General features: G+C 45.8%; 2 protein-coding genes across 23 annotated transcripts in view; one reads left to right on the top strand and one right to left on the bottom strand.

Annotated features, from left to right (window-relative positions):
* BASP1 (brain abundant membrane attached signal protein 1) overlaps positions 1 to 14,243 on the top strand; it is a 1,209,505-nt gene that overhangs the window by 595,205 nt on the left and 600,057 nt on the right. Inside the window, exon 1 of one of the 22 annotated variants that reach the window (XM_050794712.1) lies at positions 5,643 to 5,647. The exons of the other annotated variants lie outside the window; for them this stretch is intronic. The gene's annotated coding sequence lies outside the window, so the exon portion shown is untranslated. Of the gene's footprint in view, positions 1 to 5,642; positions 5,648 to 14,243 lie in introns of those variants that run through there. 22 annotated transcript variants of the gene reach the window in all.
* Positions 4,627 to 14,243, bottom strand: part of MYO10 (myosin X) — a 275,069-nt gene continuing 265,452 nt past the window's right edge. The window contains exons 35-41 of the mRNA XM_050794761.1: positions 13,850 to 14,147; positions 12,675 to 12,882; positions 11,686 to 11,822; positions 10,410 to 10,530; positions 9,512 to 9,964; positions 7,587 to 7,778; positions 4,627 to 6,099 (exon numbers count right to left, since the gene is read on the bottom strand). Of these exons, the coding sequence (XP_050650718.1) occupies positions 5,998 to 6,099; positions 7,587 to 7,778; positions 9,512 to 9,964; positions 10,410 to 10,530; positions 11,686 to 11,822; positions 12,675 to 12,882; positions 13,850 to 14,147 (1,511 nt within the window). The 3' untranslated portion in view covers positions 4,627 to 5,997. The remainder of the gene's footprint in view (positions 6,100 to 7,586; positions 7,779 to 9,511; positions 9,965 to 10,409; positions 10,531 to 11,685; positions 11,823 to 12,674; positions 12,883 to 13,849; positions 14,148 to 14,243) is intronic.

Below are 14,243 nucleotides of genomic sequence, written 5' to 3'. Positions count from 1 at the left end.
AAAGTTATATTAATAGTTTTGCATAGGAAATAAATATATTTGGGTTTATGTTTTCTAAAGATCTCCCTAGGTATCTGGTCTGTGGAGAATAGGATAGACACATGGTGGGAGGACAAGGGTGGAATACCAAAGAAGACACTATTTTGGATCAGGACAAGGGAACCCCAGCATGTCTTCTGACCTCTGCCTTGCACCTGCCCCATGCCCATCTCCACACCCCACCTACGCTTGTGCTCCCAGTGCTCTCCACCAGGAATCCCTTCCTCTCCCATCCCAAGTCCTGCCATATTGCAAGACCAGCTCAAGGTCCACACCCCTCCACCTTGCATCCTCCCCCGTCATCCCAGTCACATCAATCTACTTGCCTTAGCACCTGGAATACTACTTCGTGATAATCACAAGACTTGCTGTGCTACCTTGTGTGGTCATTTCACATTTTATGTGCATTTGTCTGATCTCCATAACTTGCTTAAAGTTTATTATGGAGATCGGTGGTGTGATCTATGGCTAAATTGAGCCCCCAGAACATTCCAAGCAGGCACAATGCTAGATATCTTGGGGCATGTGGAGGGAAGATAGAATCTGTCCCAGAGAAGCTTTCTTTCATCTGCAGATTTATCAAATACAAAGTCAGGTGATGCTGAGCCAGTTTGCACTGATGAGGAAATGCAGGGAGGGAGGAGATTCATGTAAAACAGTGGGTAAGAAACACTTAAAGCGCCGGGCGCGGTGGCTCAAGCCTGTAATCCCAGCACTTTGGGAGGCCGAGGCGGGCAGATCATGAGGTCAGGAGATCGAGACCATCCTGGCTAACACGGTGAAACCCCATCTCTACTAAAAAATACAAAAAAACTAGCCGGGCGGCTACTGGGGAGGCTGAGGCAGGAGAATGGCGTAAACCGGGGAGGCGGAGCTTGCAGTGAGCCGAGATCACACCACTGCACTCCAGCCTGGGCGACAGAGCGAGACTCCGTCTCAAAAAAAAAAAAAAACACTTAAAGCAACTGTCTCAAAACTGGGGACTGTATTCCTTGCATCACACATGGAATCAAAATTCTAACTGTAGCTTTGCTTCTAAAGGAAATATTATACTTCTATAATTACCATAATTACCTGCAACAGAGGTCAGCACATTCTTTCTATGAAGAACCAGAGAGTAAATATTGTTAGCTTTGTGGTGGGCCTCTGTTGCAACTACTCATCTCTGCCGTTGTGGTACAAATGCACACATAGACAAACTATCCACAAATTCACAGAGATCTGTTTCAATAAAACTTTATTCACAAAAACAGGTGGCAGGGTAGATTTGGTCTCTCTACTGTAGTTCACTGACCCCTGACCTAAAAGATTACATACTTTGAAAATAGCAATGCCAAACCTTGAATCCAGGTCCAATATTTTCCAGCAATCATGATGCTTCTCTGATCAACCCAACAAAACAGTTATAAATGTACTGGCTAAATTTGGCTTTATGCACTTGTCGTGTCCCCTATTACAGTATAAGCTTTTGGTGAGTAGGGATTTTCAAATTATTTAAAGCACTTATTTTTATACCCAGTACACACAAATACAGAACTTTACTACAGCAGATTTTTGACCCAATTTAGTGTGCTACCTGAATAAAAAGCTTAGTAACTAAAAAATTGCCCTCTTAGATTTCTGAACTATTTTTTTTTTCTTTTTTTTGGAGACAGGGTCTCGCTCTGTCACCCACACTGGAATGCAGTGGTACCATCATGGCTCACTGCAGCCTTGACCTCTTGAGCTCAAATGATTTTCTCATCTCAGCCTCCCCAGTAGCTGGGACTACAGATGCGCACTACCACACCTGGCTAATGTTTAATTTTTTGTAGAGACAGGGTCTTGTCATGTTGCCCAGGGTGGTCTTGAAATCCTGAGCTCAAGTGATCCTCTTGCCTTGGCCTTCCAACATGCTGGGATTACAGGCGTGAGCCAGCATGCCTGGCTGAAACTATTTTTACAGAGAACTTAGGTGGTGCTATGGTTTGGCTGTGTCCCCACCCAAATCTCATCTTGAATTGTAGCTCCCATAATCCCCACCTGTCATGGGAGGGACCTGATGGGAGGTAATTGAATCATGGGGGCAGGTTTTCCCATGCTGTTCTCGTTGATAGTGAATAAGTCTCAGAAGATCTAATGGTTTTATAAAGGGGAGTTCCCCTGCACACGCTCTCTCGCCTGCTGCCATGTAAGATGTGCCTTTGCTCCTCTTTCACCATCCACCATGATTGTGAGGCCTCCCCAGACATGTGAGACTGTGAATCCATTCAACTTCTTTTTCCTTATAAATTACCCAGTCTCAGGCATGTCCTTATAGCAGTGTGAGAATGGATTAATATAGATGGCCTTATCCTGTTTTTCCACAAATCTATCTGAGGTACTATATAATCAAAAAGAATAAGGCAATTCTATAGATATTAATGTAGGATGAGAGCTAAAATACTACGCTGAGACAAAAGCAAGTTACAACAATTTGTTTCTATATATTAAAAACGGGGATGGGGATATATATGTGTGAGTATATGATTGGACAGTTTAAATTATTTTTGAGAGAATATTCAATAAAACAGTAAAAATAGCTGTTTCTGGGAAAAGAAAATGGGTAATTAGAGGGCTACAGCTGGAAAAAAAGTAACATTTTCTAGTATTTGAGATTTTTGTTTTACAAGTCACCTACATAGCTTTCAAAAGAATTAAAAAATACTAGCTTGTTGGCATCTGAGATGATAAAATACTTTATGCTGATGCCTTCCTCAGTAATAAACAGAGACATTCAAAACTGCAGTCAGCCCTCAGTGTCCACGTGGTCTGAATCCAACCACAGATTGAAAATATTTAAAAAAATTTTTTTGGCGGGGCACAGTGGCTACACCTGTCATCCTAGCACTTTGGGAGGCTGAGGTGGGAGGACTGCTTGAGCCCAGGAGGTTGAGGCTGTAATGAGCTGTGACTGTGCCTCTGCACTCTAGCCTGGTGCCAGAGTGAGACCCTGTCTCAAACAAATTAAAACAATTTTTAAACCACACACACACACACACAGTATGCCAACGATTTATGCAGCATTTACGTTGTGTTAGGCATCAGTAACCTGGAGATGACTTAACGTGGAAGGAAAGATGTGTGCAGGTTCTATGCAAATACTACACCACTGTATATCAGGGACTTGAGCATCTGTGAATTTTGTATCCTGGGGGAGGTCCAGAACCAATGTTCCTTGGATACCAAGGGACGACTGCACTTCATTGACCTTGTTCAAAGCTACTAACATCACACACACCAAGAAGTGCACGTAAAAGCAGTAAAATTGGAATAGGTTCCGTGGCTGCGGGAAACTCAGTGGTACTTTGTTAGCTGTGATGCTGCTCTACAGTGATAGGAGATGTCACCACTGGGGAAACTGAGTGAAGGACACAGGCCTCCCTGTATGTTCTGTTACAACTTTCTCTGAGTCTGTAATTATTTCTAAGTAAGAGGCTAAAAACAAAACCACAACTATGCCACGCAAAGGCTCACGCGTAAATCTACATTCTAACTATGGTGCTGCTCTAACCCCCTAACTGAGTCATGCCTTTCCTTGCCTATTTCCCCATCTGTAATTGAGGGCAGGGGACAGCCTTCCAGAGTAAATTAAGTCACAGAGGGAATCCTGAGAGGTGTGCAGTAGAAAGACTTCTGTCAAATTCTCTCTGGGCCTAAAATAAAAACAAAGAACACATATCCTAGTCTTTGCCAGCCTTCCTTCGGTCCCTGGGTGGGGGGCACAGGATCCAGGCAGCACCTGGCTTCAGGTTCCATCCCAATCCCTGCAGAATGGGAAGAAGCTATTTGTGAGCATGAGCAGAGGTGGGAGTCAGTGGTCTGCAAGGGAAGTGGCGCTTGCTCATGCCAGACGCCTGGTCTGGTGGTTTGGGTACATAGGCAACCAAACCACCTACCTGTGTGTTCTACTCCACAGGGAGAAGTGCAGGCAGGTTCTAGGATCTGGGGTTTCAAGATCAGGCACCCTTTGGAGCTGACACAGGAGACTGTTTGACATAAACACATTTCAAGTCCTCAGCTGTGTGTGACTTCATTTATCAGTCCCTTCTTTTGCCTCTTGGCTTTCTTGAAGTCACACTCAGTGTCTACAAGAGCAGTGGAGACAGCTGCAGTTGTGTGTGTGGACCTGGTGAGCAAGTCCATGAAACAAACACCAAGCCCAGACACTGAAACCCCAGCATTAACATCAAAAAGCCAGCCGGGCGCGGTAGCTCACACCTGTAATCCCCAGCACTGTGGGAGGCTGAGGCAGATGGATCACTTGAGGTCAGGAGTTCGAGACCAGCCTGGCCAACATGGTGAAACCCCATTTCTACTGAAAATACAAAAGCCAGGCATGGTGGTGCTCACCTGTAGTCCCAGCTCCTTGGGAGGCTGAGACCGGAGGATCGCTAGAACCCAGGAGGCAGAGGCTGCAGTGAGCCGAGATCACACCACTGTACTCCAGCCTGGGCAACAGAGACTCTGTCTCTAAAGACAAAAAAACCCACCACAAAGCCAAAACAAAAATAAGCCTCCCCTCCATGGCATTTCGAGCCTCCTCTGATAAAGGAAACACACAGCGTGTTAGCTAGTATCTTTTATTGTCAGACCTGTGAGCCAACAGTTTTGCAGGGTTGTGCACAACGGGACAAGGCAAATTTCTTGTGTGGGTAGACCTAGCTGGCCCAAGTCTTTAAAACTTTTCCATATAAAAATAGAAGTCCAAGACCAGATTATTTTTCTTCTGGTCATAAATGCTGATTTATTTACAGGTGCCTTGGTCAGACCACCATTATAAACTTGGGATAAAATACGTGTGTATTTTACTAAAGCCTCAGCATTTAATGTCAGGGTCCTTTAAAGGTTCACTCAAATGTTAAGACATTTCTGGAATGCAGTGTCTCTACCCCATAGTCAACATGGTTGTACCTGTAATCGATCCAGAGGGATACAATTTAACCTTCCAAGTAACACTTTAACTTAAATCTTTTAGACATGAAAGACTCCGAAATGACTTCATTCTTGTTCTAAAACCAGCACTGGAGCCAGCTGTTGAAGAGTAGTTTATAAATACAGTTATCTTGTAGGCTGCGTATCTGTTTATAATACAGCAGACACAGATGCAGACTTTGCTACATGTAAAACAAAATGGAGTCAACACGTGTTTTTCAAAATACAGCAAAGACAGGAAAATCCAGGATTCCGGTTTGTTAATAAAACCACCTTATAAAGTAACAATTGAGACTATAGCTCTGCACTATTAAAAATATACAGAGACTGTGTACACCATTGCACATCCTTTTTCCCTTTGCTTTTTAATGCTCATGAAACCATGATTAAAGTGTTGAGTTTATGAACACATGCATGAACAGGCAAGCACGTACACTTAAAAGATGAAACAAAGAAAAACGTTGATCATGTCATTCCATGAGAAAGGCTGCCCGCAGCACTCCAGCTCAAACACACAGTCCCCTCGGGCTCTCTATCCCCTCCCTACTCCCTCACCTTCCCTCAGATTCGGGGAAATCAGGTTGGGAGGTTAGCGCATCATTGACAGAGAATGCCCCCCTTCCACGCTCTATAAGTCTCCCCGAGAAGGGGGGGAAGGCAGTTCCCTTCAGTAGCACAGTTAGGGTCGATTAGTGTTGGTTCCACAAGTTAAGGCACTTCCGGCTGCTTTGGTGGCAGCATGCTTCCTCCCCTCCTTTTTTAAGGCATGTGTCCTCTAAGAGTAGTAAAGCTTTGGAAACTGTGCAGACTGTTAAAGTTGACAGCTTAATACAGGATCATTGAAGTCGGCAGGCAAAAGGATCCTCAGAGACACCTCCCTCCAACCAGAAGCTTCCAGAAAGCCTGGGCAGCTCTGTGTTTTGGCTGGGCGTGGCACACTGGAGCCAGCCGAGGCCAGAGGGTGGTGCGTTCAGGTAGCAAAGACAGGTGGGCTCCGTCCCGCCTTCACCTGGAGCTGCCCTGGCTGCTGGCGGAGCGTGTCGTGCTGTAGCGCTTCTTCACGATCATGCTGATGTAGGCTTTCATGAGCTTGGCCACATCCACCACCTGCCCAGCAGGGAAGCAGAACCAACACATGGTCATGAGTCTCCCCCAGGCAAAGGGCCCTGCCTAATAACCAGACATTCCCTGGGCACCCTCCCATAGCTTTCCGTGCTAATCCACAGCTCCCATTTTGCAGGAAGGCAGAAATTTAGCTGCTTTCACCTTCCTCATCAGGGAGAGGTGGAATCTCGGCTTTTCCAAATACAATGTGCACCACCTGGTGGTTCTTTCACACAAACGTGCCAACTTGGCTTGATGTAAACTGTCAGATTTTGCACATTAAAATACAGAGCTACCCAAGGAAGCTGAAGTTACTCAGTGTCAACAGTGCTAGGATTACTATCCCCGCTTAAAATAAATGTGAAATGACAGAGTCCATAATTACAGCCTTTAAAGACAGGATCATCTAATTCTAGTCAACTCCTTAGGATGCAGCTGAAGAAACAAGATAACTGAGGCCCTAGGAGCTGGGAGAGCGGCCAGCTCCCCAGACCCCAGGCCCGCTTCTGTTCCGTACCAGCCACCTCCTCCAGCTGGGATCTCCATTAGCTCTCTCCCATGGTGTCCCCGTCATTGCCACTCCTTCTCACAGCTGGCCTGGACCCCGTGCAGGCATCATAACTGGCTTCCATTTCCCTGCTTGCTCTCTTCCCTTCCAGTCCCACCCCAGAGATCACTGTCTGTAAATTCACTGTTATGCCATGTACAATCAAAGATCCCATAGTGGTTCCTTGCTGTCTACTGGATCTCACCAAATCCTGCAGTCTGGCACCTGGGACCCTTGAGTCAAGGGCTCCCCACCCTCTTCCCTCTCACTGCATGTCTCCCCATCAGCCTAAGGAACCTACAATGCCACATCCTCCAAGCACCTGGAACGCCCTCCTCACCGCCTCTCCATTCCGAACCAGGCAGCAGGTGACTCCTCTCCACTCACCACGTTGGATTGCTAGCTGTTCCCTTTGTGGAAGCCTCAATAAGCTTCTTGTGTTATACTGTTTAAACTTTGAAGCTGGCAGCATATATATTTAGAGGCCTTTTAGTGTGTGTGGTTTCACAATCTAGAATGAGCTGCACCTAGGATGGTCATGTTCCCGGCTTCCTCCTGGTCTCAAGAGGCCACCAGAACCGAGTCTCACAGCTCTGACACTGCCATAATTGTTAACTAATTTTCATAAGGTTTTGTTGCAAAGAATATGCTTTTTCATGGACATCTATGTCACTTCCCTTTCTCTCCCTTTCCTCCAAGAGTAAGACTCCGTGACACAATGGAACCAAATTCCTCTGTTGCAAAAGTATACAGAAGAAATACGGGGTTCTCAGATTTTAGCCTGTAGGGAACCAGCAGCTGGAAAGGGACCACCACACTGTATTTTCGTGTTTTAAAGAAAAATATTCAAAGAAAATGACCTGGTCAAAGGCATGAGGAAATGGGGTCTTGTTTTTCTGTCTTGTCAAGACCAATAAAAAGATGAACTTGCTTTGCCTCTTACCTCACTGGTTTCAAAGAGCAGCTCCCTCTCATCGACCACGATCTTGTACGTATTCGCCAGGGGTGCCCCAAAAGAGAGGATGTGTTCATACTGGAAGACTTCCAGTGGTCTTCCCTCCCCACGCTTGTAGACGGAGACGGCGTCCGCACTGACACCCAACCAGAGTTCCTGAGGGAAGCCACCTTCCTTGCACTGGTGGGCAAGAGAGTCAACAGAAGAGTTAAGTCATGAAATGGTTGGCAACAGCATCTAAACCGTAAGACAGGCTTTGAGTGAAGTCCTCTGCACAAAAGATTAAATATATTCGATGTGCGTGCATGCATGGAGGGGCATGAAATACGAGAAACGGCACCTCTCTGGCTATCTTGATTGATTTCTAACTAGTTAATCTCATGCATTTGGGAAAAGCTCACTAACTGGCAGGGTCTAACATCTTGCTTTGACTCTCTACTTCTTAGCATTATTCTACTAGCTGTTTAGTGACATGGAAGTGGCCTGGTAATGCACATGCTGGCCGGGGGACTGAAGGAAGCTCCCCTCCCCAAGACAAGTCGACTCTTAACATCTCCAGTTCTGCCTCCAGTCCTCTTTGCGGATGGTTAGTCTTCAAATACAAAATCTAGGATCACAGAGGGAAATTCTCCACATCACGCATGCTGAGCAGTTCTGGCTCCTCTTGACAAGGAGCAGCAATGGCCTTCCATGTGCAGAGTGGGAACAGGGTCTTGACTGGTTTTGGTTTAACTGTACACACAGATTGGTGGAAGACAATAAGAGCCCATACGTAGGGGCTAACAACACAGGGTTGATCCAAACCTGGACAAGCAGGAGGGCTATAAATTGGGGACACTGAAAAGAGTCCCTAGTTTGTATCCCTAATAACCAGACATTCTCTGCATTCTCCATGCAAAAGCCAGTAGCTTTCTATGCTAATCCACAGCTCACATTTTGCAGGAAGCCAAGAGTTTAACTGCTATTATTACCTATTCCTTGTCAGGGAGAAGTGGAATCATGGCTTTGTACAAAACACCTGATTTTTTTATACTTAAAAACAAACTTCATTGAACCAACCAACCAAACCAAAAACATCACCCAATGAAAAGCCATTAATGGATCCTAGAACATACAATCAATATTTAGATTTTTACAGACCCTCAATTTAAAGTCATCGGATAACATGCAGAATTACTGCGATCATCAAAAAAAAAAAAAAAAGCTAATTTAGACCAGGAGCTGGTAAACGTATCGGTTAAGGGCCACATAGGAAAGATTTTTAGACTTTGTGGATCACGTCTCTGACAACTACTCAACTCTGCACAAAAACAGCCAGAGAATGTATCTAAAGGAATGAACTTGGCTGAGTTCCAATAAAACATCAGAAAAAAGGCAGGCAAGATCTGACCCACAGACCAGTTTGCCAAACTCTCATCTATACCATTAGTAAGACTGCTTTTCAGTAAGTGGTCTACTTAAAAAAAAAAATCAGTACTGGGTTGATGCTAATGGCTAAATTCCATTATGAAACACATTCTTTCAAACACAGGGTTGTAAAGAAAAAACAAGTAAAATGTAAGTATATCCACAGTTTCTAATTTGTATATATAGCTACAAATTTTTTTAAATGTAGATTTTTATCAGTGTTTAAAAAATTAGATCTATAGCTTCCCTAAGGCAGGGTAGTAAAAGAATAGATGACGTCTTAATTTTGCATTCATTCCTAATATTACAGATGCATTTACTACAAAGGAGAGGAGAAACTGTGAGGAGAAGGGAGGTGTTGATGGTACAATTTAGGGGGCTCGAATAAAAAAGGTTGAGAGAGCAAAGTGCTCCATCTTGTCTTCTCTCCATATGAACTTGGCCATGATCCATGTTCTCAGATGCCAGCACCCCGCCCACCCCGACACACGGCAGCCACTTCTCACCTCCACGTCAAACAGCGTCGAGCCATAGCCAGGCCACTCCTTGATCAAGGCCATGTACTTGGCCATGGCCTGTTCCTGGTTCATTCCCTGAAATTTCTTCCACTTGTCAATGATACTGGCTCGAGCAGAGGAGACCTCTTCCTTAATCCACATGTCCAGCATCTGCTCCTCCTCGACCTTCTGGCGGACCACGGACCCTGTCCGGAAGCTCCGCCTCAGGGTCCCCTCCAGGAAGCTCGTCCGCCTCTTCTCCAGCCGCTCACAAGGGGTGAAGGTTTTGGTTGACTGGCTGATGCGGGCCTTGAGTCTCTGCAGGGAATAAACCTCTTCGAGAGGTGGGATGGCAGCGTGCAGAGTATAATCCCCCTGCAGATACTGGAGTCGCAGGGCGGCAAGAACCTGGAGGTTTTCTTCTGGGGCTGGATGGTGGCCATGGATAACCGCCTCGTGGGCCTGAAAGGAGACAGTCAACAGCTTTCTGGTCAACGCAATGCTGTGCCATGGCATGCCCACAACGCTTCCTCCCTCATTTCATCAGGGTTTCTCTCATACTCACCTTCCCTGACTGCCCTGGGTTAAAACTGCACCCTCACCCCTGCTCATTGCTTTAAATTTAATTTTATCCCTAGCACAGATACCATCTAACACACGTCATATATTTTATTCCTTATGGTCTCTCTCCTGTCAACTACAACGGTTCCTGGAATGGTGGTTCAAATGCAATGTGTAGCAGGTTTCATTCTACAAACGAATGAAAGAGCAGCTGGGCCTTGTCTTTGCCGGGAAATCTACAGGTGTGCCTCATTTCTAAGGTACCAGTTAACTTACAAGGCTAAGTATTAACTGGTTTCACCCTTGCTTGCCCGCAAAGAAATCTGTTTCTAACTATTCCTTTTACCTGTTCAAACATAAACGCAAATTCCACACTGTCTTTCGGCACGTTGTCTGTGTCCAGGAAGCAGTAAAGTTTGAAGTAGAATTTCCATGGCAGGTCCCCCACCTCGGATGTGGCAGCCAGCCTACAGACAGGAGTCAAGAGAGGCTCAGAAAACGAACGAGAGGGGCCTTCGGTGACCTGCAGGGAGCCGACTTTACATGGTGTATTCTAAGGACGCAGACATTCTGTCCAGGCCCAGATAACAGTGGATAGAGATGGGGACAGAGAAATAAACAGAGTGAAAAACGTACTTTCACCCTGATTTTGCTTTAAGAAAACAAGCAGATAGCCTCTGGTTAAACCAGCTAACAAGTGTTTTCTGAGAGCCGCATTCGAATTAGTACCAGCTAAGCATTATGCTGAGTTCACGGGAAGAAAAGAAACAAAAGCCTGTTTCTTTATTACCTTTACCAAGCCCCAGATACATTATGAGAACATTTATAAGAACTGATGTGAATATTCTTGTATGAGGGCTGTGTTTATACTAAGCAGGAATACCTTCTGTGCTACTTAGACAATATGAAGTCACAGATCAAATATCGTAGGTCTATTATAGGCTGGGTGCGGTGGCTCACCCCTGTAATCCCAGAACTTTGGGAGGCCCAGGTGGGCAGATCACCCGAGGTCAGGAGTTTGGGACTAGCCTGGCCAACATGGCCAAACCCCGTCTGTACTAAAACTACAAAAATTAGCTGGGCGTGGTGGTACATGCCCGTAATCCCAGCTACTCGGGAGGCTGAGGCAGGAGAATTGCTTGAACCCAGGAGGCAGAGGTTGCAGTGAGCCAAGGTTGTGTCACTGCACTTCAGCCTGGGTGACAGAGCAAGACTCCGTCTCAAAAAAAAACCCAAAAATCGTAGGTCCATTTTATGTTGTAGATATAAAACATAGTTTCAAGAGTTTGAGTTAACTTCAGTCAGTCAGCCCAATTTCAAAGCTAATGGCAACTGGAAACCTAAAAAATCAAGAAATACCCAGACAGGTCCAACATGGAACTGAGAAAAGGAATGGGGTAAAAAACCACTGACAAGTTACATCATGTAAGACCATGGCTTTATCTAGGAATCGAGAAAAGTAGCTAGCAGATATGCAAAGTTAAACAGGCATCAACCCAGGTAAAATAAAACTAACTCCAATACACCGTGAAGCCAAAAACGGAATGGAAGTTCAAACCCTCAACCCTGCTCTGTAATTTCTCGTATTTGCTCTTCTGACACAGTAGGGGAAAGGAACTTACTTTTCAAACTTTGCTAAGACATCGGCCACAACGGTTCGACTTTCAATGGCTTTGTCGACGTGGCCGTTGTATTCAAACAAAGCAAACATGTTCCTGCTGTCCTCCATGGCGAGGCCTCGGATCAGCTTCTCCACCACCTGGAAGACACACCAGGGGACCTTCAGTTCCACAGGCTGCGGCCCCAACACGTGTTCCCAGATGTGCCATCACCAGATCCCAGAGGGCGCTGCCGGCACCAGGGCGTCTCCAAGCAGCTTCCTCAAAATGTTACCCGTGTGGTCATCGCAGAATTTCAAAAGTACTATTTCCCCTTGTTCTCTGGAAATCAGATGTATCTCTTTCTTGCCAAAAAGAACCCAGGGTATTTTGCCCATTGGTAGAGGCAGATGCTGGGCTGATGCAAACCTATACTAACCGGAAAAGTGGCTGAAAAGCTGCAGTCCTGTCTTTTATCTGATACATGTATGAACGCGAAGGAACAACAGAGACTCCAGATGATGGTTTTTTTTTTTTTTTTGCACAGGAAGCCTTGGGGGTGGGGTTGAGGGTGGTTATTGGATTACCCTTTTGGCCAATTAGTTTTATAATAGTAAGTTCAAATTTAAATAAGAAAACGTGTTCATCTGATATCTAGCTAGTCATGTGGCACACAGAAACACTTTGTTGCAGAAGCACCACAATAAACCCTCATCAAAGTGGCTGGACCTGAGCCAGGTCTGCAGCTCTGCTAGACCCTCAGCTGCTTCTCAGATTAGCAAGATTATGTCTCACGTACTTTGAGTTTATCTCTGTGATTCCACTCATCTTATTTTTCTCTCTATATTCATGTGGTTGCTTGTGGGTTACATGCATTTCCTTAGTACTGAGCAGCTGTACTAAGCAAATTGCAGCTGTGCAGGACAGCCGCTCTAACGCCGCACGATGTTCCTGACCCGGGCGTATCTGCAGCAAAGCATCTAACAGAACAAGCAGCCGCCGCCTCTCCTCACCTCCCCAGCGGTGGTGTGGGAGTTGATGGTGATCTTGCAGGAGCCTCCACCATGGCAATAGACCGTGGATGTCATTTCCTGCCTGTGGATCAGAGCTTCTATTTCATCTCGGGAAGGCACAAACTCTCGGCATTTGGTTTTCTTAAGAGATTCGTAAGTGAAGAGAGCGTATTTTTCCATCTCGGTTCCTGGAAACTGTTCCCGTATCCTAGGAGACAAACACTAACTGTTCATTTTTAGGCTGCTGGGAACTGGGCTGTGTCAAGGGTCTGTAGACCAAAGCGGTGAATGGTCCCCCACTGGTGCATGGTCCCCCACTGGTGAATGGAGCAAGCACCAGTGACTTCTTGGCAAGGGCCCGCTTCATTCTGTGCAGTTCAATTTAAATACAAAAAACACCTAAAGAGTGAATATCTCAGTGGGAGCAACTGCTGCCAACTCACCTCTGCAGTATTGTTAATACTTGAAAGGGTCATGCCTCATACTATCATATGAAAATTCTTGGCCAGGTGCCGTGGCTCACACCTGTAATCCCAGCACTTTGGGAGGCAGAGGCGGGTGGATCACCTGAGGTCAGCAGTTGGAGACCAGCCCAGCCAACATAGTGAAACCCTGTCTCTACTAAAAATACAAAAAAACTAGCCAGGCATTGTGGCGGGTGCCTGTAATCTCACATACTTGGGAGGCTGAGGCAGGAGAATCGTTTGAACCCAGGAGGTGGAGGTTGCAGTGACCGAGATCATGCCATTGCACTCTAGCCCAGGCAACAAGAGCAAAACTGTCTCAAAAAACAAAAAACAAATTTCTTTTTCTATAGCTAATCAAAATCTCAATCAGATTGTTTCTACCTCTTTGATCTGGAACAAATATCCAAGTTGTTTTTTTTTTTAAATATAGAATAGTGGTAATTAATGGATTGATCCAATCTCCTATACATTAGGACATTACACCCAAGGTGACTTGGTCCCTGAAATAACCTTGTGTGGCTTAAAAAGAAAAAGGATGGCAGCATTCTGTTAGCTTGCTCAGGCAACCCACGAGTCTGACCCAGAGGTCCCTGTCCTACTAGAGGTGCCTTCTGCTCAAGAGCCTCTTTATCTGAGCGAGGACCCAGCGCCCCACCTGCGTGAGCAGCTCTGCCCAGCTCATCTCCCATGCCCACATGCTTTATTTACCTTTTCAGATGGAACTTGAGATACTTGAGAATCCCTCGACTCGGCAGGAAGGTGCAGCTCAGGCATGTCAGGATCTGCCAGCTATACAGGTTGCCCACACTGCCGGGGTGGGGCACTTTGTTGGTCTGTTTGATGAGCTGGCAATACAGCTCGTCCCGCAAAGGCCGCAGGTCATGCCCTGTCTGTAGGATGCCCTGGATTATTGGAATCGGGTCAGACATGGACTCCAGTTGCTGCAGGGAATTGAATATCTTGATGGCCTCATCCTGAAGGGTGGTATAGCCTTTGTCTTTAAGCACTACGACAAGCAAAGCAAACACAGAAGTCACCCGAGGGGTTCAGAATAGGGTGTGGGCACAATGGGAGCAGTAGTGAAGACAAAGGAATAAATGAG

This window comes from Macaca thibetana, chromosome 6 (assembly GCF_024542745.1).
Source record: "Macaca thibetana thibetana isolate TM-01 chromosome 6, ASM2454274v1, whole genome shotgun sequence".
NCBI classification, from domain to species: Eukaryota; Metazoa; Chordata; class Mammalia; order Primates; family Cercopithecidae; genus Macaca; species Macaca thibetana.
Note: the sequence above shows the minus strand (reverse complement) of the source record. Positions and strands in the feature narration are given on the sequence as shown.